The sequence below is a fragment of the Colletotrichum higginsianum genome (assembly GCF_001672515.1).
Source record: "Colletotrichum higginsianum IMI 349063 chromosome 7 map unlocalized unitig_7, whole genome shotgun sequence".
In the NCBI taxonomy this organism is placed as follows: Eukaryota; Fungi; Ascomycota; class Sordariomycetes; order Glomerellales; family Glomerellaceae; genus Colletotrichum; species Colletotrichum higginsianum.
This window is the reverse complement of record NW_017263917.1, coordinates 99,216-122,925: the sequence shown is the minus strand read 5'-3', so window position 1 is coordinate 122,925 and position 23,710 is coordinate 99,216. Positions and strand designations below refer to the sequence as shown.

Sequence of the window (23,710 nt, the reverse complement as noted above, 5' to 3'; positions counted from 1 at the left end):
AGGATTCTGAATAGTTTAAATTAATTTAAGGCGTTGTGGTTGATTTCTCTTACACTTTGTCGTACGGGTGCTAGAAAAGTGGCTCACTCACTTGTGTGGCTCACTCACTTGTGAACTACGTTAACCCTTGCATTTAATTAATAGTTAACTGCTTACTTAAATTAGCAAAAGTTTATAATAATAGTTTCATTATTAAAGGCAAAAGTGAGGGGGAAGGTTAAAAATAGAGTTATTACCTACATTTTTTACTATTAAATTCTTACTCAATCCTTAGCTAAGGAGTCTTATAGTATTAAGAAAAATAGTAGAAAATTGACTTTTTATTAATACTTTCCCCTTTTTAGTAGCTTTCTATAATACTTTTAGAAAAATATAATGTATAACTTTAACTTTTGAGCTCCCTACACCATATTGAGTAAGGTGCGCCCGGATTCGTATATCCGAGAGTTATGCACACTGGATTTCGCCTCTGGCCCTCGGTTCGTATTGACCTGGCCCCTAACCGATCACGCCCTTAGTCTCCAGGGTTTGATCTAACGTTATCGAGTGTAGGCTAAAGTTGGTGTGCAAGGTCGGCGGCAGGACGAAAGTCCAATGTCCGATCCCGGCGGAGTGCGGACATTACAAGGAGTGTATGTAACCAATAGCTCAGTCTGGTTGGAACTTACAGAGGCAAGCCTAGCAACTCGGCGGGACTGTTCATCCGGCCAAGCAGCGTCAAGGTTAAGTCCCCGGCAAGGGGTTGTTGGTTTGTTCATCAAGTTGTGCCTCGGCATGACGCTTTATAAGCGCATTACAACAACACCCTCGGGCTGATTTTGGCCCGGTTTGGTGGATCCCCACCGAGTTTGGCGGCGACTTTTGTCTTTGTAATCATTTCTGGACGAGTCTAGTCTCTCATCAGATTTTCTCTCCTTATTGTGGAGGGGGTGGGTGGATCTGTAATTGCCGCTGTTCATCAAACGGGCCGAGTTGATAAAATTGTTTCAAGGGATCACAAGAGAGCAATAAAGGCAGGTTAACAAAGCCACATTCAACTGGCAACTCCCGATTCTGCTCGGATAGAAGAAGATTTTCACTCTCGTACCAAATAGCCTTCAAATCGCAACTAGCTTTACTGCGTGACTTGACACCATCAACAACACCCTCACTCAAATAAGACAAGAGTCAACCCAATTGGGTCAGAACCGTCATGTCGAACTCGGCCATCGCGAAGCCGCTGACGCTGAAATGCGGCCTCACTCTGCCCAACCGCCTGACCAAAGCCGCCATGGCCGAGAACTGGGCGGATAACGAGGGACTGCCCAGCAAAGCCATCCACGCACCGTACGGCGAATGGGCCGACGGCGGCTGGGGACTCGTCATGACCGGTAAGCAACTCACAACTCACAAACTCACACAGATTCCTGACGACTTGGAACTCTCTCGGGACCCCCCGTGCAACAACAACAACAACAACAACATCAACAACAACCGCCCCCATTACTAACCTCGGTGTGTCCAGGCAACGTGGAGGTCGACCTCAGGTACCTCGGCCAGCCAAAGGACACGGCCTACAACGACAAGATCCCCTACGAGCGCATGCTCGAGGCCTGGAAGGCCTGGGCCGCCGTCTGCAACCGCAACGGCACGCCGACCATCGTCCAGGTCAACCACCCGGGGCGACAGTCGCCCCTGGGCGCCGGCAAGCGCGGCCTCTTCGAGAAGACCATCGCGCCGAGCGCCGTGCCGCTGGACCTCGGCGCCGGCCTGATCCCGCGCCTCCTCAACTCGCTGCTCTTCGGCACGCCGCGCGAGATGACCGTCGCCGAGATCGACGACGTCGTCCGCCGCTTCGCGCAGACGGCCAAGCTGGCCTCGGACGCCGGGTTCGCCGGCATCGAGCTCCACGCCGCCCACGGCTACCTGCTCGCCCAGTTCATGTCCGACAAGGTCAACCGGCGCACCGACGCCTACGGCGGCTCGCCCGCGGCCCGCGCCAAGATCGTCGTCGACATCGTCCGCGCCGTCCGCGCCGCCGTGCCCGCGTCCTTCTGCGTCGGCATCAAGTTCAACTCGGTCGACCACCAGTCGCGCGACGAGCTGGACGCCTGCATCGAGCAGCTGAAGCTCATCACCGAGGCCGGCGTCGACTTCTTGGAGGTCAGCGGCGGGTCGTACGAGGACCCTGTGGTGAGTCCTATCTTTTCCTTCTTCTTTCGTTGTCGTTGACAATACCACAAACTCTTATATGACATGAACTAACCCAAGTTCGTCCACCCCCCCCACAGATGGCCACTGGTGTCGCAGACGAGAAGAAGTCGGACCGCACCAAGGCCCGCGAGGCCTTCTTCCTTGAGTTCGCCCGCGCCATCCGTCGCGACTTCCCCGACGTGCCGCTGATGGTGACGGGCGGTTTCCGGTCCCGCCAGGGCATGGAGGCCGCGCTCGCCAACAACGGCTGCGACCTCATCGGGCTCGGCCGCCCCGCCGTGCTGAACCCGGCGCTGCCCAAGAACACCATCCTCGCCGCCGACGTCGGGGACGACGACGCCAAGCTGTACGCCCGCAAGATCGAGGCGCCGTGGATCGCGCAGAAGCTGGGCGTGAAGGCCATCGGCGCCGGTGCCGAGTCGGTATGCTTACCCCCTCCCCCTTTCTTTCTTCCTTTTTTTCTCTCTCTCTTTATCGTCTTTGCCTCCCTTTGGATCTTGGTGTGGTTGAGCTTACTGACATGGTCATGCAGGCTTGGTACGCGGGTATGATTCGCAAGTTGGGAATCGTGGCCGCGTGAAGAAGGACTGGGAGTTGCATCGTGCTGCGAGGAGAGGGCCCGAGGTCGGATTAATCGTGATACCATGGAAAGCGAGTTGTGATTATTATAGAATGTGACAAAATCTAAACGTTGTATTATTTGTTATCTTTCCAGCGTATCCGAATAATGAGTCTTGACAAGATGCCTTGGATGTAAAATGGTGCAATTAACCACTCCGACTCTGTTCGACGCTGTCCGAACGCCCGTTGAGAGAGTCGAAGAAGAAGAAACACAAGGATATATGACCGATGAATGGTTGTAAACCAATCTTGCGTCAAGAACCACTCTCACCAGAACCACAACAACCACAGCACAGACCGGCAACGTCGGAGATCGTCACCCGGCTTCATGATTCTCGTTGCCTTCGACCATCCTCCCGCTCCGCAATGCCGGTCTCGATTCCCCCTCATTGCCCCCTCGCCGCCCGCCGCCTCCTTTTTCCTTTTCCGGCCCATCGGATTTTAATCCTTCTCGGGTCCGACGAACCCCCCGTCGCCGGTGGATCGGTGACAATACTATACAACAGCTGTTTTGGGGCTCAGATGCAACCTCACCTCTCGATCGTCACCCCGGTCTGCCTTGGCAGATCCAACCGGACCCCGCACCGTTGAGGATCCCCGGCGAGTAAACTATTAAACAATTCTCTGGTTGTGAACATGTATGCGGCGGTCAACAATCTTGGTGTGTATAAAACAGCTCTGCAATGGCCCCTGGATTCACCCACGGCGAGCTCGTAGAAGCTGCGTAGACATATAGTGTAGTTACTTTACCAAACACCCTCTCCCGCTCATCCCTCCCTCGCCATTCGTTATGAAAGCCAACATCGTCACGCTGTGCGGCCTCCTGGCAACTCGGACCGGTCTCGCCCACGCCCAGTTCCAAGACTTCTTCAACATCACCACCTTCCCCAACGAACAGAGAGACAACGTCACGAAATGGCTGGCCGAGGCCCGCGCCCTCGCCGGCGCGGACCTCTACGCCTACTTCGCCCACCGCTGCATCCTCGGCCAGGTCTACCCGGAACTCTCCTCGGCGTCGCAGACCGCCGGCTTCGTCGCCCCGCGCGAGGTCTTTGACCGGTTCTACTTCGTCGGCCAGAGCGCCGTCTCGGCGTGGGCCTACGACACGGGCGACGGGCTCGTCGTCTTCGACGCCCTCAACAACGCCGCCGAGGCCGAGCACATCCTCATCCCCAACCTGGAGACCCTCGGGTTCGCGGGAAGCGACATCAAGCACCTCGTCATCACCCACGAGCACTTTGACCACTACGGCGGCGCCCGCTGGATCCAGGACACCTTCCGCCCCGCCACGTACGCCGCAGCGGCCGCCTGGGACGCCCTGGAGACGGAGGCCGACGGTCCCCTCAGGGACCAGACCATCGCCGAGGGAGACAAGCTCACGTTCGGCGGCAACGTGACCTTCACGTTCTACGTGACGCCCGGCCACACGCCGGGGACGCTGTCGTCCATCTTCCCCATCTACGACCGCGGCCGCGCGCACACGGCCGGCTTCTACGGCGGCGTGGGCATCCCCTCCACCGCCGCCGCCAAGGACCAGCAGATCGCCTCGCTCAACCGCTTCGCCGACCTGCGGGCCGAGGCCCGGGTGGACACGCTCATCGCGAACCACCAGACGCAGGACCGCGCGCTGTACCACTTCGACCTCCTCGAGCACCGCCGGGCGGACGACCCCGAGCACCCGTTCGTCATCGGCGGGGACGCGTTCGAGCGGTATCTGCGGGTCAACGCGCTGTGTGTGAGGGTGAAGGCGGCCCGGGACGGGCAGGACTTGCAGGCTTAGCCGTGGCCGTGGTCGAAAGCCGAAGAACCGGGGCTGATGTGTTTCCAGCAAGGTTTTCACAATGTAGCTCTTAAGAAGAACGATTTATTGCAAAATGCGCCGTGACAATGAACGTTTCCCCAGATCAAGCATCACATCACAACATACTCAACATCCAGTCTGTCCCTTTCTCACGCTGGCAGCTTCCCGCCGATAGACCAGTACACGTTATAGTTGAACCCATGCGCCTCGTAGAACGGGCCGAGATTCACCGTCTTGCCGCCCGCCGTTGCCGTGAACGCCAGCCCAGAGTCCCCCGTCCTCCTCACCGTGGTCAAGTTCAGCGCAGGCGTGGTCGAAAGCGTCTCGCTGCCGTAGTTTCCGCTCAGGATGACGGGCCCAAACGCCAACGCCGCGACGTTGGGGTCGTCATTGGCCGGTATGACATGCAGCTTCATCGGCAGCTTGACGACGACCGTGTCGCCCGGGACCCAGGTACGGTTGATGGACGCGTACGTGCCGGCCGTCGCGTTGACCGCCTGTCCGTTGACCGTCACCTGGGCCCCCCCGGACGCCCACGATGGGATGCGGACACGCATCGACCACGTGCCGGCGCCGGCGACCTTGAGCGTGGTGGTGTCGCCCCGCGGGAACTCCGTCGTCTGCGTGACGGTGACACCGCGCTGCGTCCACTCCAGAACAGACGGGATGAAGAGGTTGACGTAGAGAGCCGAGGCGTCGTAGAAGTAGATGGAGTCCGTCAGCTTCGTGTTGGTCTCGAGCCCCGTCCCCTGGCAGCACCAGAACGAGTCGTAGTCCGTACTCCACGTGCCGCCGCCCCACGCGGGCCCGACGCCCCGGCGGCCCCCCGGGTTCAGCGGCGTGAAGTAGGTGACGTGCCCGTGGTCGTCGGACGGGTCCTGCTGGCCGAGGAGGTGGTTGAGGAGGGCCCGCTCGTAAAAGTCAAAGTACGCCGTCGTCGTGCCCGGGCTCGTCAGCCACAGCTCCCGCGTGAGCTTGAGCATGTTGTACGTGTTGCACGCCTCGCACGTGTCCTCGTCCAGGAAGCCGGCGATGGCGCCGGGTGGCCGGAAGTGCTCGGCCTGGCTGTTGCCGCCGATGGCGTACGAGTGCGCGGCGACGGTCATGTTCCACGCGTTCCGTGCGATGTCCCGGTACCGCGCCGCCCCCGTCGCCTTGTACTCGCGCGAGGCGCCGATCCACTTGGGCACCTGGGTGTTGGCGTGCAGGCCGTTGAGGCCGTCGCGGTTGGCGGCGAGGGGGTCGAAGACGGCGGCGTGGTCGAAGCGCTGGGCGACGGCGAGCCAGCGCCCGTCGCCCGTCTGGTGGAAGACGTCGGCCATGACCTCGTTCATGCCGCCGAACTCGGTGCTCATCATGGCCTGCATCTGGGCGTACGTGAGCTTCCCCGTGCGGAGGTCCACCCACGCCGCCATGGCGAGGAGCACGTCGCGGGCGTTGGTGTCGCCGATGTGCCGCCAGACGTCGAGCAGGCCGGCCATGGTCTTGTGGATGGCGTAGTACGGCACGTTGCCGTTGTTGAGCGTGCGCTTCTCGACGGCGTCGATCTCGGACTCGGGGAAGCCGGAGAGGTAGCCCGTGTTGAAGCCGGCCCCGTCGTTGTTCTCCTGGCACTTCTTCAGCTCGGCCGCGAAGTAGGTCGCCCTGTCCTTGCACTCGTCGTCCCGCAGCTGGGCGTAGCAGTACGCCCACGCGTTGAGGAAGTGCCCCTGGAAGTGAGTCCGGAAGGGGAAGTCTGGCGCGTCCCAGCCGCCATTGGCCTGGGCGTTGTTCGTGGACAGGCCGTGGTTCTTGCGGAAGTTGTACAGCAGTCTCTCGACGTCGACCCATTTCAGGTAGGCCAGCGTCCGGGCCTGGTTATCGAAGAAGCGGCCGCTGCTCAGCGTGACCTGGCTCAGGTCAAAGGGCCAAGCAGAGACGCCCAGTTCCTGGCTGACTGGCGGAACGGCTTGAGCGTCAGTTGAGGGTGGGAGGGCCATGGTCGAGGCGAGGATCGCCAGCCCTTTGAGCGTTCCCGTGTTGAGCCACATAGTAGCATTCGTGGTGAGCGAGAGTGAAGTTGATGGTTATGGATACGAACCGGTATAAACACAAGTGTCCAACAAGCCTGATGAGTCTCACTTCTCGATCACAGCAACGCTGAGTATGTAGGCCGAGAGGGTTATTGTCACTTTATGTACATTCTAGAGGGACCGCTCACATTGATCTCTGCTTTTCCCCGTCGCGTTTGACCATTTTGGACCAGCTCGTACAACCCCCTCGCGATGTCTTTCGCTCCATTTCCGTCTCGCACGGCGACTGGCGCGCATCTCTTGTAGCGAAGGTGAGGTTACATCCATCGAAGGGGCTCATGTAGATCAACCCCGGACACAATAACCTATGGCCAGGTTTCCCCGCATCTCATCGTACACTATACCCAGACGAGGATTCGATTGGTGCGGCACCTGAGAAACTTAGATGACCATTCGGGGGGATATCTCTTCCCTCTGCCTCCAAGACCTGATTGGATTTGTAAGTTGCTGTGACGCACAAGTGTGTCGTCAGCTACGTTGGGCGCCACGGGTATCACATCCTTGTCACGTGTTCGGCCTCGGATATTTCGACGAGGTCCTTCGTCAAACTGGCTCGTCCGACCCCGAGGCATTCGGGCCGAACCAAGAAGTGATTCCCCCGTGCATGAATGAGTACTGCATAATTTAATCTGTGCACTCCTTTCCCTGAGTTGTGGGTGTCTGTGTGGCAGTGCTGTTCCAACAGTTTCTGGATTGAAGAAAGGCATCGGCAGCAGAATGACAGAACTGCAAAACATAACGAATTGACTTCTGCTACATGTTGCAATTGGCCCAGCTTATATCACAAAACCCTACTGTATTGCCTACTATTTTACTGCTGGCGTTGCTATCTTACTTCTCTAGTTCGTGCAATATGAAGCAACTAGAATATCAAAGGCGTATACTTTACTTTTTGCACTTGTTTCCCTAGAGCAACACTACTGCAGCCTGCAAGGGCGCACTGGTTCAAAACTTAACAGCCTAATAGGTCTACAGCAGACGCAGCTGACTTACTGTTTATAGGTATACTACCTACTATAATATCCTGTTGCTAGGGTTAACTGGCTTGAAAAGAGAAGCTAAGAAAAGTAACTACACACTAAAACCAGGCAGTTGCCTGCAATAGTAGGCAGGCGCTAGTTAGCCTAGTTATACTACAATGACAAGAATGCAGTTGCCCTTTTTACTTCAGACTAGTAAGTGCCACACTTATTTAGTTGTTCTAGCCAACTAGATTTCTCTTCTCTCCACAGAACGGGGCATTTATTAACCTTTATCACCTCATTAGGAAATTATTGAATCCTAAACCAGTGCGCTCTGCAGGCTGCTGTGCAACACCATTGATTAGAACAGGCGCCGCACCCGGTAACTCAAGCATCGCCCTAGTTATTGAAATCCTGCAGCGTCACATTCTTATAGTTGAGAGCCACACAACCATATAGTGCTTCATATGGTCCCTCTCCTATTCGGGCTGGCCGAGCTTCCTGGTCCCCAGAAGGGGGGCGCAAAACTGCTCGAGCCGGCCGAAGATTCAATGCGTCAGATGGCGGCGCATGTTGGCGCAGATGTCTCTGCCGGAGGCGCCTTCGCGGGTCGTTGATGATGGCACAGCGGTGATTAGCAAGTTAAGATTGTCAATGGCCAAGAGTTGAAAGTAAAGCTACCCCACCGGGGGCAAATAGACCTTACACCTGGCAAAGAACTATTAGTATTTTCGCTTGTCGTCTAGGAGCAGGTGCTTTGATTTACCAACAAGTAGTCGACATGTTTCATCTCTCGTCCAGCGCATCTTTCCTTCTTGCCCATCCTTTCTCCAGAATTGACCAGTTACAATCCGTAATGTCTAGCATTATTCTTTCTTTTTTTCAAGCGAGGAACGGTCGCCTTCTGCTGTCATTGGTGCTGCTTCACGCTGTTTTAGTCGGGGCTTCCCCCATGCCAGCAGTTGAAGATGATATGAAAGGAACCCTCCCCTCCATCGACAAGCCGCTTTCCAAGCGAGTCCAGGGACAGTTCCCGACCTTCCCTAATTCCTTTGAAGGCCGTGTCCAGAAGGGTCGCTATTTCATGTCACTTATGCCATTGAGCGACTCGGCCGCAACCGAGAGAAACAGCCGGGTCAAAGTCGCCAGCCCGTGGCAGGACCCTCGGTGGGTGGAGTATTGGGGATGGACTCGCCAAATGGACTGGGCCCCCTTTGGCACCGAGGACATTGGCGACAGCAGTGACGACAACTTTGATCAGTTTGAGGTCTCGCCTGGGTTCGGAAACACCTTGGACAACGCGTTTGCAGACCCGAGGTACCCGGTAGACCCGATGGAGCACGTCTTGTCCACCTACAAACACGAGAAGAGGTTCTACCTACGCAATAAGCAGGTCGGAGACGTAAGTGCTTTTGTTTTTGGTACATTTTGCTCCTTGGACCGGTGCTAACACCCTTTACCTCCTAGCCAACAAACGCTTATTACCAAAACGTCCTTAACCCAAAATCTGGCGCCATCGTTTTCGACAAGAATTTCAGTCCCCGCTACGAGCAATCTGAGACTGGACTAGGGTCTATTCCAGAACTAGAACAGCTGTCCGATATCATATACTTCCAGTGGCTGGAGGCTTGCCAAGAGGAAGGCGTTCACCCCAGCAAGATTAAGCTTATTTATCGTGCTCACGTCACTTATAAACCTACGTTTGACATAGTCATGGAGGCTTTCCGCCGGGCAGGTTATCAGTCTGTACCAGGGTGGAATGACAGAGCGATATTCCCAATGGACACAATCCCGGGAATGGCTATACTGGGGACCACCCACGGTGTAGGTGCAGCTTTGTTCCTTATCCAGCATAAAGCACTTCTTGGAACGAAGAAGATTACAGAGGTTGCAGTATGGGGAGGTGATGACGGGTTTGCCTTTGACAAACAACACGACTCTTCGACTTTGAGCCTGAGGTTTACTGTCACAAACTAGATGTATAAAATGTTCCTATACTAGCTCTGAAAATCGTAAAAGAGATGTTGAATCAGTGGAAAGGGGCGGCATTCTACACGCTGCAACCTGAGGGTTTTCTGCCAATATTGGCGTTTAGAATCCTACAGGGTGATGAGTTACAACAACAACAACCAAGGTCTTTTTTTATTGCTGACCAGATGATAATATCAAAGAGTGACCCGCTAGCATGTGTGTATGTCTTGCGCTCCGGACGAGGCACGAAGATCAATGCCCCTCTGTTTTGTCGATATTTTACTTTCGTTATATCCCTTGACATAGAAGTACCTACTTTTAGGTAGCTAGATCCGTCCTGTTCATATTTCTAACATTACCTAAGCAAAGCGGCGCATTTACTGCTGGGATCCACCTTTCAAATGTCACGTGGGCGGCCCATTGCTATCACTTTTGACAAGTGGGGCAGATGTTCTTGTTGACAGATAGTTACCCGTCAGATCGTACATGAGCAACCTCCCTTACCTCCCTCGAATTACCGGAGAGCTGACCAGACCATACAATTCAGTTTTTCACTCATTCTATCACTTACCTGGAAATCCCTTCGCCAATGGCGCCACAGATTACCAGTTGGGAGGAATTGCTTTGGGTTTCTGAAGAAGTCGATGAGGACACCGGAGACTTCCAATACACCATGTTCGCAACGGTGGAAGACGACATGATATACTACGGCCAGTTGAACAAGCCAAAGGTGGAAATTTCATTCCAGCATGCTGCCGACTCCCTTGTTCGAATTCCTGACGAGGAAATCTTTCCCCGGTGGCCCCAAGGCCTCACTCTCACCAAAGCTCCTGAGGAGCTCCCGCCTGATGTTTTCGTCAAGCGGCCCAGGCTAGCGCTGTACGATATCTTTTTAAAGCATAACGTCGTGCATCTTCTCCCCAAGGAATTGGCGGAAGAGGCAGAAGCAATGGAAGTGCTGGGTAGCCAACCTCACCCAAACATCGTTGGATACCTTGGTTGCCATGTGCGACGGGGCTATATCACTGGACTCGTGCTCGACCGACACCCCCACGACTTGAAGAGCTACCTAAAGAGCGGTCACATCATCCCAAACAAAGAGCTCTTCATGGAATCACTAGAGTCGGCAATTCATCATTTACACTCGCTCGGCTGGGCCCATAACGACCTCAACCCCACAAATGTCCTCGTGGCAAAGGATAGTAGACCCATTCTGGTCGACTTTGGCTCGGCTCGTAGGATTGGGGAGAAGTTATCGACTAGCCGAGGTACGAAAGGTTGGATTGATTGCGAGATGAAGGACTATACGACGTCAGAAATGCGACATGACACTTCAGCTCTCACCAAGTTTCGTACGTGGCTAGATAACCCAATATTTGAGGAGTGAATAGCTGTGCTGTGCTTTTCGAAGTTAACATGGCTGGGTAGTGAGGATCAAATTCTGAGGCAAAGACATGTTTTGTCCATAAGGTGACGTAAGTAGCGAGAAATGCCACCAGGCTTGCATAGAAGAAGGATATCTAGATTTGAAAATTATGGGCTTAAAAAACCACTCAACCCAGTCTCTGTTATTAGTCAATTAACTACCTGATGGTAGATGTTCAATGGAGACTACCGTGATTCACTTGGAGAGTGGCTGTGATCTTCCAGATTGTACACAGAGAACGACTCATTCTGCTATCTTTACTATCACCAGGCTGTCCAAGCCATTGAATGGGGTGAGCGCCGGAACCTTTAGGCGATGATTCCTTCCTGGAGTAAAACCGCCTTCAATGCTTCCACAGTCGGAAGAGGCTTCGAATCCCGGAAGACTGCGTGGGTGTTCTTCTTGGCAGCATACACGTCGTTGCCCTTGCAAGAAATAATCCCATCCTCCCCCACCTGGAAGAACCAACCTGTCGTGATTTGTGCGGGCTCGAACCCGAGAACATCCTTAGTGTCCATCATCAGAGTGCCCTGTGGCCCAACCAGGAGCTCAGTCTGGGTCCGGTCTCTTGGGCCATCCAAGAGCTGCAGCGCAACCAAGCCTGCAAGATTCTTGAGATGCAGGAATTCAGCGAGCTCTTGGAAAAATGCCTTGGGGACCTTGGATGCGTTAGATGGAGCTTCGCCTTCCTGGAACTCATACGGGACGAAGGCTCCATTGGGCTGTAAGTGGAAGACATGACCATGAATAGGCTTGGTGGTCAGCTCCTTTGCCGGAACGGGTTTGGTCCAACAGGATTCGGAATTGCCCGAAACCTGGACTTGGATCCCAAACAGGACATGGCCTTCGGGGACCTGGAAATGGGCATGCAGAAGATGAATGCCGAAGGCACCATGGGCGTCATGGCGAACAAAAAGCTCGCCCAAGTTCTTGAGCACGGTGTCGGATATCTCTGGCTGCTCCTCAGGCTGGGGAAGACCATTCGAGCTACACGTCGAGTCAGTGCTGGCACAAAGCTCACGGGAGATTTTGGGAAGCAGTCAGGCATACACGTTCCGGGAGTCTGCAAAGTCCTCGACGCTGGGCGAGTGATGAAGACCGGGGATGTCTATGACTGCAAGGGTTTGAGCAGTAGCCATTTTGTTGAATTGACGAGGTAAGAGAGGTCACTTGATCGAACAAAGGCAGTGGGGCACTGATTGTGATGATTGATGTTGACAAGTGTGCGTATCGAACTACTCTTCGAGAGGATATGGGACTCCTTTTAATAGCCGGATCGTCCAGCTTACTGGCAGCGGCGCGGTCCAGGACAATCTGCCGACAATTGCTTCCTGTCCTTACTTAGCCTGATTAGTAGATCCATGGCTGCATTGTATTCTCGCCGCCTTGGTGATAGAATTCGCCCTTGATGAGTACTCTTGGCTAGTCATTATTAACTGAGGAACCCATATTTGCGGCCTAGAAATGTTTGTGGTGACTACCTGGAGGTGCCCCCTTCTTGCATGAAGGACGGCTGAAATGAGGGGTTGCTGCCTGATTCAATGCGCGTAAACATGTTTGTTGGTCTACTAAAACACCACCAGGCAGATAGATGATACCCCGCTCGCCCAAGCCGTGATCATCCGCCACGGCCAGCAACGGCCTTCTCACTTCCATCTTCAGTATTGGCACAATCCCAGAAACCTGCACTTTTGATAATGTCCCAGTCTTCCTGGGCCCAACAGGCAACGGACCGATTCTTTAGCGGCCGCAAATCGCCATCGCAGATACAATGTGACAAAATTGCACAATCGGCTTCTGGCGCGTCGACGATCAGCCCCGTGGATAGCCCAGGCTCAATGAGCTACACCGTCATCTGCAGCGGGCGCCCTGAGCCACAACAAGATCTCATTGTATCCTTCAGAGAACCGTGGGCCATGCTCGACGAGGAAATGGTGCAGTTGGCCAAAGAGATTCACGGCGACCTTGTGCCGGAGTCGACCTATCACGGCAGCGTGGAGGGAGCCGATCCGCCGCTGTCCATCTACTCCATGCCCTATCTGCGAGGCGCATCCTGTATTGAAGTCTTGGCTGTTCAGGTGAAGATGGACTACGATGAGGAAGACAAGCATGGAGTCTTTGTCAAACACCTAGCTCGGTAAGTCTCATACAAGCCAACATGTATTCAAGGGTGATCTTGCTCATATTCTCAAGGTACTTTGCACGATGTTGGTCCAGCTCTCAACCTGTTGACCGTCAAACCCGAGCAGAGAATCAAGAAAGAATCCGTCAAAGACTTGCCAGGCTGGTGGAAGAAACACCATCGTCCATTCTGTCGAACTCGATGCTGTCGAAGCTCATTGAGGACCTTCCCTTACTCTTCAGTCAAGATTACCCACAAGTCCTCACGCATGGAGACCTCTCGGTAACGAACATTCTAGTCGATGAGAGCAAGTTCAAAATCACAGGCATCGTCGACTGGTCTCTGGCGGCGGTTATGCCCTTCGGAGTGGAGTTGGACATTCTCTTCTTAACTACAGGGTTCTTGACACAAGACGGCTGGCATGACTATGCATGCAAGTTGCTGCTGCGAGACACCTTTTGGAAGGAGTTCTGGGCTGCCTCTGGGATTGAAGGGGAGGAACGTCGGGGAAGAATACAGGGTCTGGCTGAAGCTGCAGGCCAGATTGGCGCAATTCTCCGATTAGCATTCCGGCGTAACGCAGATGGGTCACCATCTGAAGAGGTCCTGGTGTCAGAAAGCAGAATGAAACAGCTGAGGGCGTGGTTTGGCGAACAAGAGGCTAGACTTACCTGAGGCAAGATGGGACGCTGGTGTTAACTCCCGTACTCCCTCAGGTTTGCATTAGCACACATGTGCTGCCGCATCTAGGTGCGGAAAGTTTTCGACGCGATGACATGCCGAGCAACGATCGATATCAAGCAAGGATCAGGTGGCTGGTGGCACTGGAAAAGGCTTCATACTGCATGTACACGATCCTAGGATCGAGCGGCTCCTTTAACAGGCACTGCTTTACTCGTATAACATGTTCTCTCAAAGTCAATTCCCGTGGGCATTACGATGTAGAAAGCCAGTCGGAAATACTTCCTGTCCAGTTGCTGCTTCTTTATCAACTTTGGCAAATGACTGACTGGTAACACCACCCTTTTGTTTTTTGCGCCAAACACATCCCTCCCAGTGCTGCGGTCTGTAGTAGAGCTGAGCTATTGTGGCTTTTCTTCTCGGAATGGGCATGAATGTGCATGCTGCCGACTACGACGACCACCACATGCAGTAAAATAACGGCGGTGAGCTCCTCGACGGCGGCAAGTCGCAAATGTACCATGTTCCCAGGCGTGCTGGCGTAAGTCCCACGTCCACGGTGGCGCGTCGCCTTATCCTTCATGTCTATCTGTTTGCCTCCATCTGTATATGCTCCTTCTCTAATATCAGTGGCCACGTCTCTTGGTATGTCCGCCTCCTTGCCAGCATCTCGTCTGACCGGCGTCTATAGCACATCTCCGGTGCCGTCCTGATGTGGTGGTCCACCAGACGTGCACTCCGCCCTACTCTACCTTGCAAACCTGGCAGGGGTAACAGTAGGCCAGCCGGTGCTACGCATGGTCAAGGTTATATAGGGCTTTCTCTTGTCTACATTGAACAGTACATTGTTTATTAGAGGGACCCGTTAAACTCAATGTCCCGATGGCGACTCATCCACGACGTCTCGCAAGCTCTGTCATAACAAGGACCTTGAAGCCTCTCAAAATGGTATGTCTTCCAAACTAGCCGTCACGCTTATTGATGACCTGGACTTGGCTTTGTAAAATGTAAGAATTCTTACTGTTAAAACGACAGGCTCTTTGTCTTTGTTGGTGGGTCTCCATAAAGGATCGTGTTTGCGATAATAACTACCTGGGTTGAGACAAAACCGGTGGCACTCCTATGTCAGGACAGCTGCTTACCCACAACTTCGAGAAACTCACTCTCTGAAATATGAGCCGTACCCTTCGGAGAGTGATCGCCTTCTCCATCGACTTGCGGGTGGAGAACTGTTTCTACATGGACAGATTCTACCAAACCGGCTGCATCGTCAAAAAGTGGCATGGGCGAGGAAGTCACCATGTATTACTACCCGCAAGCCGGTCGAATGGCACAAGATGTTTGAGCTCGGGTTCGATGCGAAGAATCATAATGTGGACGGTCAATCCGTTTCCCGGTAGCTTCAAAGGAGGGTATGGTTCATCATCTATATACCCTTGAAATATCATGAGATTGACAGACTCCAGTATGCACTCGACGGATGGTGTATCTCTTGCAAAGATGGCATGGGAGGCTCGAATGGGGCCAAAGGTCATTGGGGTACTTGAGAAGGATGCCGACATCCAACATCTACAAGACACTCATATCATAGGTACATTACGTACAGCCCACTTCATCTGGCCGGATTGAAGCCGTTCAAACCGTCTTGAGAACAAAAAGGGTATCATTACGCAACGCCAACACCCAGCTCGCCGTCTGCCCACGATGTCTACAGACAAGAATAATTGATAAGCAAGATCGTTGCTAAGCAAGCTAGAAGACAGCAAGATGATTTTTAATCCAGACCAGAGGGCTGTAAGACGGTTTGCAAATTATATGCCCGAATGATTGGTGGACTAACATTTGCCCAGCCAAGATCCTTCGTCAAAGACGCCGCCGGAGGGCTCGTCGGCCGATGGACTGCCGATGCCCGCTGCACCGGTGACTAAGGAGGCGTCCTAGAAGACGAGGGACGCAATCTCGCCTAGGGATTGAATTGATAATTGAAACTGTCTGAGAGGAGAGGGGGGATACGCCCTTAAATAAACTGGGCCGAGTGAGAGTCGGTGTAAAGTCTTTCGCCGGGAATGGGGGGGTGTCCGAGTTCGGAGAATTCACTCCCCAAGGGGCCCCCCGATCCCCAGGCCGGCGTCTGCTTGGCGCGGGAAGAATGTTCTTTATTAAACGGGATTTCCCCTCGGTCTAGGCCGGAATTGTTGGTCGCTGCAACCTCGGATCTTGTAGTGATAGCGCTATTGCCATTGCTTGCCTCGCTTGATTTTGCATCGTATCATCTGTATCAGGGCAGCTTTGTCGAGCGATATCTCGGTTCACATCGAGTCCACTCTTGCCTCTAAGAACTGAAGAGGAAAAAAAGCACTTTGGGCAATCGTCGTCCACAATGTCAGAGAAACGAGACACAACTCAACATGAGCATCGCTCAGTCGATGCAAGTCATGCTCCCCCCAGCCGGTACCATGATCCCGAGTCGCCAGACAGAAACCTCGCAAGCATCAACAGAAGCACTTCACGACCAAGCATAGTCATTGATGCCCCGCCAGACGGTGGCTTGAGAGCATGGCTGGTCGGTAAAGTCAAGGCGATTCACATCATGTTGTCCATGTGTTGACCACATTTGCTAGTCCTGAGCACACTCCTCGTCACTATGAACACCTGGTAAGCCACCAATATGACGCTCTCGACCCTGCAACCGAATCCTCGGACCACTAACAGAGTCCACAGGGGCGTCGCCAACTCCTTCGGCGTCTTCCAGCCATACTTCACAACGCTCTTCTCCCGCTCGCCCTCCGACATCTCGTGGATCGGCTCCTTCGAGGTCTTCCTCCTCTTCTTCGTCGGCACCTTCACCGGACGCTGGACGGACATGGGCTACTTCCGGCCCCTCTTCGTCGCCGGCTTCCTGCTCGTCGTCTTGGGTATGGTCGCCGCCTCCTTCTGCACGACGTACTGGCAGTTCTTCCTCGCCCAGGGCATCTGCCTCGGCCTCGGGAACGGCTGCCTCTTCTGCCCCTGCATGGCCGTCACGTCGACCTACTTCGCCAAGCGCCGCTCGTTGGCCTTCGGCATCACCGCCGCGGGGTCCGTCGTGGGCGGCCTGGCCTTCCCGAGCATGGTCCGGCAGCTGCTGCCGAGGATCGGGCTGGGCTGGACGATCCGCTCCATAGCCCTGATCCAGCTGGTGACGCTAGTCGTCGCCGGGCTGCTCGTCAAGACCAGGATCCCGCCTCGAAAGGCGGCGCCGCTGGTGGAGTGGGCCGCCTTCAGGGAATCCGAGTATAGTTTCTACGCCGTGGGAGCTTTCATGGTAAGGAAACTTCTTTCTGATGACAATGGTGGGGAACTTCCTCTGACGAGCGGGCAGTGCTTCTGGGGAACCTACTTTGCCTTCCACTACCTCGCCGCCTTCTCCCGTGATGTCTTGGGACTGTCGTACACCGACTCGCTCGACCTCCTGCTCGTTCTCAACGGCGTCGGCGCGTTTGGGCGCATCATCCCGGCCCAGATCGGCGACGTCATCGGCACGATCAACATCTTTGCGCCGATGGCCTGCATGACCGGCACCGTCATGTTCTGCTGGATAGGCGTGCGCAGCGTCACGGGGCTCTACGTCTGGGCCGTCTTCTACGGGTTCGCCGTCGGGGGCGTCCAGTCACTGTTCCCGTCGGTGCTCAGCAGCCTGACGGCGGATCCGCAGAAGCAGGGGACGAGGATGGGCATGGTCTTCACGGTGGTCAGCTTCGCGTCGCTGACCGGGTCGCCGATTGCCGGGGCCATCATCGCCGCGATGGGCGGCGGGTATGTGGGTGCCCAGGCCTTCGCCGGGAGCTGCATGATTCTGGGCATGATCTTCGTCCTTTCGGCAAGGGTCTGCAAGACTCGCAAGATGGGGGTCGGGCCGGTTGCCTGGATCAAGGTGTGAGTGAGCATTGTTGCCGAGGTCGAGTAAGCTTTGGGTCATGTCATACGCCTCTCGTGTGGTTCGTATGGAATCTTTCACCATGGTACCTCGGCTTAGCAGAAGCTTCGCCAACTCTAGCAGTGAGGTTATTCACTAGTTTGGGTTTGACTTACACTTCTTCTATAAACGGCAGTATGAATCAATTACCTACTGATATCCCGTACGGATACAGGGAGCAAGATTATACAAAACTAACATCGATCTCCCCACATCCCCCCCTGCTTGGCACGGCACGATATCCGCCACCAACTCAATGACTGATTGGACACTTACACCAAACAGGTCTGCCAAGAACACTGTTTGCAGTAGTTTATCCATGTTTCCGCCTTGACTAACTGTACTTTGCCATAACGTTATTTGCTAATGCTGTCTGTATAACTGCGGAGGGGAATATGTAAACCCCATTGTCTTGAGTCACGCCGATGCATCCTAGGCCTCCGTTCCCTGCCGATCTCTTGAGTCGCCGAGGTTCCTTGGGTATAAGATCGATGGACAGGCGCATCGAGTTGTTATACGCCAAAATCCACCCTCAAGTCGATCCAGTCTTTCAAAGATGTTGTCTATCGACTGGCACAAGTTCCCCCCGGCTGTGTTGAAGCTGGGCAAAAGGAACAGCTCACGAAGCTCGCCCACAACGGAGGCGGTCCAGTTGCAGCGCCATCGCAACTCGCCCGATGCCAGGAGGGACGATGCCTCCCTCTCGAACGCCGTCGCAGACGAGGAACACGCATCGACGACACAGGGGCAGAATGTAACCCCTCCGCCATCTTCACACCCGCACGCGACTGCGGAACCGCTCCAGTGCTGGAACCAGCCCCGGCGGAATATTCAAAAGCTCGGCTTTGCCTATCTCTCATTCATCATCGCGGGCATGAATGACGCGGCAGTTGGTGTAAGTCTCGCCGTCTCCCTCTGTCATCGGGTCCCTTCAACGACGCTTTGTGTATTTTGAGACACATCGACGCTGATGGCTGACTTTGACTAGGCACTTATTCCGAATGTAAGCACAGCAACACCCTCTGGTGCAGTCCGGACAAGCTCCCACGGCTAACACAACACACACGGCACCAGCTCGAGAAATACTACGACCTCAACTACACAACCGTCTCCATGATCTTCTTGACCCCCTTCGCCGGCTACTCCATCGCCGCCTTCACCAACGCCCGGATCCACGCCCTCTGGGGCCAGCGCGGCGTCTCCCTCATCGCGCCCGTCTGCCACATCGTCGCCTTCACCTCCATGGCCCTCCACCCGCCCTTCTACGCCCTTCTCGCCCTCTTCGCCGTCAGCGGCTTCGGCAACGGCCTCACCGACGCCGCCTACTGCGCCTGGGCCGGCGCCATGAACAAGTCGAACCAGATCCTCGGCCTGATGCACTCGTGCTACGCCCTCGGCGCGCTGTGCGCGCCGCTGATCTCCACCTCGATGGTTGCTAATAGCGGTCTGCCCTGGTACACCTTTTACTACATACTCGTCGGCCTCTCGGTCCTGGAATGGCTGGGTCTGGCGTTGTCCTTCTGCGTTGTCCTTCTGGGGGCAGACGGGGCAGGTCTACCGGACCGAGCACCCGGTCGTCGACGGCGGAAAGAGGTCCAGCACGAAGGAGACCCTACGAAACAAAATCACCTGGCTTTGTTCGTGTTTTATTTTCCTCTTCATGGGAATCGAAGGTACGCCCCGGTGTTTGGTCACCCGAAGTTGAGACGTACGTCTTCCCGCAAAATACTAACAAATGTTGAATGATAGTTGGCCTCGGCGGCTGGATTGTCACCTTTATGCTTCGCGAGCGAGACGCTGGCGAATTCGCTGCCGGAGCCTCCAGCTCCGGTTTCTGGGCCGGCATGGTCGCCGGCCGCGCCGTTCTGGGTTTCTTCACGGAAAGGTTCGGCGAGCGCATCTCGGTAGCCGTGTACATCGTCTGCGCCACCGTCTCCCAGCTGCTGTTCTGGCTGGTGCCGCAGTTCATCGTGTCGGCCGTTGCCATCTCGCTGCTCGGCTTCTTCATCGGGCCCCTGTACCCCGCCGTCATCACGGTGGCGGCCAAGCTGCTGCCCAAGACCATCCATGTGAGTGCCATTGGGTTTGCGCTCGCTCTTGGGGGTGCGGGCGGGACTGTGTTCCCTTTCGCCGTCGGGGCCATTGCCGGGAAAACCGGCGTCTGGGTGCTTCAGCCGATCGTCTTGGCCCTCTTTGTTGTTCAGGGCGTGAACTGGCTTCTGTTTTCGAAGGTCCAGAAGCGAGACTGAGCGACGTATGTTTCTGTCAGGCTCTTCCCGGGATACGTGCAAGGTTCAAGGGATCTTGTGCCTCGAGCAACCATTAATACATATAAAACTGTTGCCATGAAAGGCTTAACATAGGAAAGAGAGAGGGGCTCCAGATTGGAGAAATGGGATGTGATTCATGTGTAAATGAGCTATACGAAGTGGACTGTTGCAGTAGCAATCACGGGCAGTTGTGTGCTCAACAACCTCCAAGAACCCCCTCCGAGCTGCATTAAGAACCCCTTCATGCATGACTTGGGTCAATGGTTCTGTTTCCTCAGTTGTCATCTTAAGTCCTCCCGTTGGGGCCCGGCTAAGCCACGCATGTCCGCAACAACTGTCCTACGGCTATCGGATCCTAAGTCGATGGTCAGCTTGAGTTTTTTTCGCATTCACGCGCAAGATCCTCTCCTCAGCCCTTTCGTCCGCATTGACTAGCTGATCCGACAGAATAACGGCCACATTGGGTGACAAGATCCGGGCCATATTGGTGCTCAAAGACTTTTCTCGAGAGATTGGAGGAATTGAGGAACTCTGATAGCATCCCAGACATAAGATAAACAGGTATGGTTGTGTGATGGGACTAAATGCCCACCGACAAACCCGACAATGATTTGGACATTTTGGGCGGATGGTTTCTTGGAGATTGGCTAAGTCAACATACCTACTTTCGGACACCCCCTACATGCGGACACCTAAAAATGCCTCATTTCCCCCTCATTACTACTACCCTCCTCTAATTTTAACTTATTACAATATTATCCTACCTTATCTAAATAGGCTTATTTTTTTAGTATACCTTCTTTTAAGTATTATAACTTAATATACTAAAAATTAGCTTTAATAGGCTCTTAAGGCTATTAGTTGTAGTTAGGCTATTAAGAGTGCATTTTGTAAATATAGGATTCCTTAAATAATAATATATTAATGTATAATTAGTACTTAATTAAGAGTTATTACTTTTATAGATTTCTAGAGGCTTTCCCCTAATTAGGAGGCTAAATTAGCTAAATAAGTGTAAATTTAGTATACTCTTAGTCTTACTCTAATTTATTAGTAGGTAAAAGTATTTATAGAAAGGTGTTACGACCCAACAAGTTACAGGCGACGAGAGCCCCACCCGGCCAGCAGGACGCGGGCGGCACAGCCTTTGTATGGACAAAAGACAGGGTTAAGCAGATGACTCCCCCGGAACGGAAGAACTATGGTACAGGTCACGTGGAGATAAGATTAGATTAGATCCGTACGCCAGAAATACGGAACCCGTACGCCAAGGATACGGCACCCGTATGCCAAGAGTACGGCACCCGTATGTTGAACATACGGATGCCTCTAAGACTACATGAGCGGACTTGTATATAGGATGGACTTGGACGCACTCAAGGACAGACTCCCATAGCTCTTCAGCAATCAACTTTGTGATTATCCCCTCGGATACTCTCGGCACCCTTCACTAGTGACACACATTACAAGACCTTTGTTGAGTATACGACTGATCACCGTATCCTCTGAAGACCTGATCCTTTCAGCACGACTTACAGCACTGTTCCCCAGCTTCGTTGCCTCAGCTTCTGCTAATAGACACTACCACGGAAAGCCGACCGTAACACTTTGATTGCTCCTGTTCAGTAAGTTGACCCTACGAAGCTAACGAACAGTAACGACACCATGGCCGCGCGACCCAACGCTCCTAAGACTCCCACCCCAGGATCCAGCGCCTCCTCAGGCAAGCAACCTGCTCGATCCCTGGACGAGGAAATGAAGGAAGCCGAGGATTCTGACGAAGAACTCGACTTCACCAAGAAAGTCTACGGAAACCTCCAGAAGCGCATCGAGAAGAACAACAACGACATCGCGCATATGCAGGCCATGTTCAACGACGCCGTGACGGAGCTCGAGAACAAGAACCAGCTCGCCAACAAGCTCCAACAGGAGGTTCACACCCTCCGAGCGGCCGCCAACATCATCCAAACCCCCATGGATGGACGAGAGAAACTCAAGCTCAACTCTCCCATCACTTATGACGGAACCCCAGGACTACTCAAGGGATTCCTCATCCAAGTCAAGAACTATCAGAATTTCCATCAAGGAAACTTCCGCAACGGAACTGAGAGAGTCATTCATGCCGCGACCTTCCTGCGAGGACGAGCCCTTCAATGGTTCGAGCCCTTCCTTGAAGAATATCTCAACAATGAGACCCTCGACCATTGTTCCAGCGAAGTTAGGGACATATTCGCCAATTTCCAGGGATTCGAAGACGCCCTGAAATCCCTATTTCAGGATCCCGACGGATCACGACAAGCGGAAAGAGACTTGGCCCACCTACGCCAGACTAAGTCTGCTACTGCCTACGCAGCAGAATTCAGAAGACTCTGCGCCCAGCTCAAGCTCACCGAAGACACCAAGATCTTCATGTTCTACAACAACTTGAAGGATGAAGTCAAGGACGAGATCATCAAGCTTGATCGCCCGGAAGACTTCCTTCAGTACGCCGAACTCGCTATCAAGATTGACAACCGCCTCTACGAACGACGCAAGGAGAAAGGCGAAAAGCGAGCCCCAGCCAACTCGGCCAAGAAATACCAATGGCAACCCCAACAACGATTCCAGCAGAACCACCCTCAACGCAACGGGCAAGCCGAGCGCCCTAGAGGAAACTACTGGCAGAACAACCAGAATCGCAACAGCACCGCCTATGGACACCACAGTGGCCCTATGGACCTCAGCGTGGCCCAGAAAGACAACAAAACACGAGACTTCAAGTGCTACAACTGCGACAAGCCAGGACATATGGCTAGAGAATGCCGACAACCCAAGAAACAGCGGTTCCAACCAGTACCTGAGAAAGGCCGACAAATCAACATCGCCAACAAAGACATCCCCCACGCCTCGCTCTCATGGACCGCATGCTACGACGACAACTGCCTCACTCACCAAGACGGCAAAAAACAATCGGGATGGTATCCCAAGACCCCCCGGACTCTAGCTATGACCCGGTCAGGCTATGAGAAGACAGGGATATGCAAAACCCCCGAAGAACACCAACGACAGTGTGTCGACGTCCTACGACAAGCCTGCGGGATTGCTACCTACCAAAAGATCCCCGATGCAAGGAAAGGACTCAAGAAGGACGACACCCCTGAGGAAAAGGGAACCACCCAAGAACAACCAAGAACCCTCGCCATGATGCGAAGGGGCTCCAACCAGAAGCTCACACGCAAGATCAACGAACAACTCGACGAGATGCTCCAGGCAGGACAACTTGAAGAAGTCAGGAGACCTGCACTTCAAGGACTAGTAGCACCAGGAGGAAAAATCGAGATAACTACACTCAACCAAGTCGCAGCAAACAACCCTCGAGACCCACGAACCTGGACCCCCCAGCAGAGAAAGGCGTACGAACACGTTGCAAGCGACCACCCGGAAGGGCCAGACGGCTTAGATTACGACTCTGAAGAAACACCCGACTACAGGATCACGCCTAGTCAGTACTACGAAACCTACATCGCATCTAGCTCCGAAGAAGAGAGCCCGGAACCCCCGAAGCGACCAGAATACCAGATCATCAACCCCAAGAGTGACAACCAGTCAGTTCAGTTCCATGGGACAGCGTACAAAAAGAACCATCCACCTACGCCA

The 23,710-nt window shown here is 54.0% G+C and overlaps 10 protein-coding genes across 10 annotated transcripts; 8 read left to right on the top strand and 2 right to left on the bottom strand.

Annotated features, from left to right (window-relative positions):
- Nucleotides 1-1,192: 1,192 nt before the first annotated feature.
- Nucleotides 1,193-2,773, top strand: CH63R_09723 (NADH:flavin oxidoreductase/NADH oxidase; the record flags this gene model as incomplete). The annotated part of the gene is made up of 4 exons (XM_018304697.1): nt 1,193-1,370; nt 1,505-2,172; nt 2,271-2,615; nt 2,726-2,773. The coding sequence occupies 4 exons, from the start codon at nt 1,193-1,195 to the stop codon at nt 2,771-2,773; spliced, it is 1,239 nt and encodes a 412-aa protein (XP_018154121.1).
- Nucleotides 2,774-3,604: 831 nt separating this feature from the next.
- CH63R_09722 (Beta-lactamase domain protein) lies at nt 3,605-4,594 on the top strand (the record flags this gene model as incomplete). The annotated part of the gene is made up of 1 exon (XM_018304696.1): nt 3,605-4,594. One exon carries the CDS (start codon nt 3,605-3,607, stop codon nt 4,592-4,594), a length of 990 nt encoding a protein of 329 aa, XP_018154120.1.
- Nucleotides 4,595-4,764: 170 nt separating this feature from the next.
- On the bottom strand, nt 4,765-6,645 carry CH63R_09721 (Secreted protein; the record flags this gene model as incomplete). The annotated part of the gene is made up of 1 exon (XM_018304695.1): nt 4,765-6,645. The coding sequence occupies one exon, from the start codon at nt 6,643-6,645 to the stop codon at nt 4,765-4,767; it is 1,881 nt and encodes a 626-aa protein (XP_018154119.1).
- Nucleotides 6,646-8,505: 1,860 nt separating this feature from the next.
- Nucleotides 8,506-9,626, top strand: CH63R_09720 (WD domain-containing protein; the record flags this gene model as incomplete). Its single annotated transcript, XM_018304694.1, has 2 exons — nt 8,506-9,051; nt 9,117-9,626. 2 exons carry the CDS (start codon nt 8,506-8,508, stop codon nt 9,624-9,626), a joined length of 1,056 nt encoding a protein of 351 aa, XP_018154118.1.
- Nucleotides 9,627-10,209: 583 nt separating this feature from the next.
- Nucleotides 10,210-11,007, top strand: CH63R_09719 (Serine threonine-protein kinase; the record flags this gene model as incomplete). Its single annotated transcript, XM_018304693.1, has 1 exon — nt 10,210-11,007. One exon carries the CDS (start codon nt 10,210-10,212, stop codon nt 11,005-11,007), a length of 798 nt encoding a protein of 265 aa, XP_018154117.1.
- Nucleotides 11,008-11,354: 347 nt separating this feature from the next.
- CH63R_09718 (uncharacterized protein) lies at nt 11,355-12,185 on the bottom strand (the record flags this gene model as incomplete). Its single annotated transcript, XM_018304692.1, has 2 exons — nt 11,355-12,033; nt 12,097-12,185. The coding sequence occupies 2 exons, from the start codon at nt 12,183-12,185 to the stop codon at nt 11,355-11,357; spliced, it is 768 nt and encodes a 255-aa protein (XP_018154116.1).
- Nucleotides 12,186-12,743: 558 nt separating this feature from the next.
- Nucleotides 12,744-13,843, top strand: CH63R_09717 (Mus38-like protein; the record flags this gene model as incomplete). The annotated part of the gene is made up of 2 exons (XM_018304691.1): nt 12,744-13,183; nt 13,240-13,843. 2 exons carry the CDS (start codon nt 12,744-12,746, stop codon nt 13,841-13,843), a joined length of 1,044 nt encoding a protein of 347 aa, XP_018154115.1.
- Nucleotides 13,844-15,220: 1,377 nt separating this feature from the next.
- On the top strand, nt 15,221-15,777 carry CH63R_09716 (uncharacterized protein; the record flags this gene model as incomplete). The annotated part of the gene is made up of 4 exons (XM_018304690.1): nt 15,221-15,261; nt 15,316-15,440; nt 15,633-15,643; nt 15,700-15,777. 4 exons carry the CDS (start codon nt 15,221-15,223, stop codon nt 15,775-15,777), a joined length of 255 nt encoding a protein of 84 aa, XP_018154114.1.
- A 452-nt stretch (nt 15,778-16,229) lies between these two features.
- Nucleotides 16,230-20,053, top strand: CH63R_09715 (Major facilitator superfamily transporter; the record flags this gene model as incomplete). Its single annotated transcript, XM_018304689.1, has 7 exons — nt 16,230-16,416; nt 16,471-16,504; nt 16,571-17,764; nt 18,342-18,699; nt 18,793-18,807; nt 18,879-19,512; nt 19,554-20,053. 7 exons carry the CDS (start codon nt 16,230-16,232, stop codon nt 20,051-20,053), a joined length of 2,922 nt encoding a protein of 973 aa, XP_018154113.1.
- Nucleotides 20,054-21,739: 1,686 nt separating this feature from the next.
- Nucleotides 21,740-22,869, top strand: CH63R_09714 (Gag protein; the record flags this gene model as incomplete). The annotated part of the gene is made up of 2 exons (XM_018304688.1): nt 21,740-22,778; nt 22,835-22,869. The coding sequence occupies 2 exons, from the start codon at nt 21,740-21,742 to the stop codon at nt 22,867-22,869; spliced, it is 1,074 nt and encodes a 357-aa protein (XP_018154112.1).
- Between the last annotated feature and the right edge of the window lie 841 nt (nt 22,870-23,710).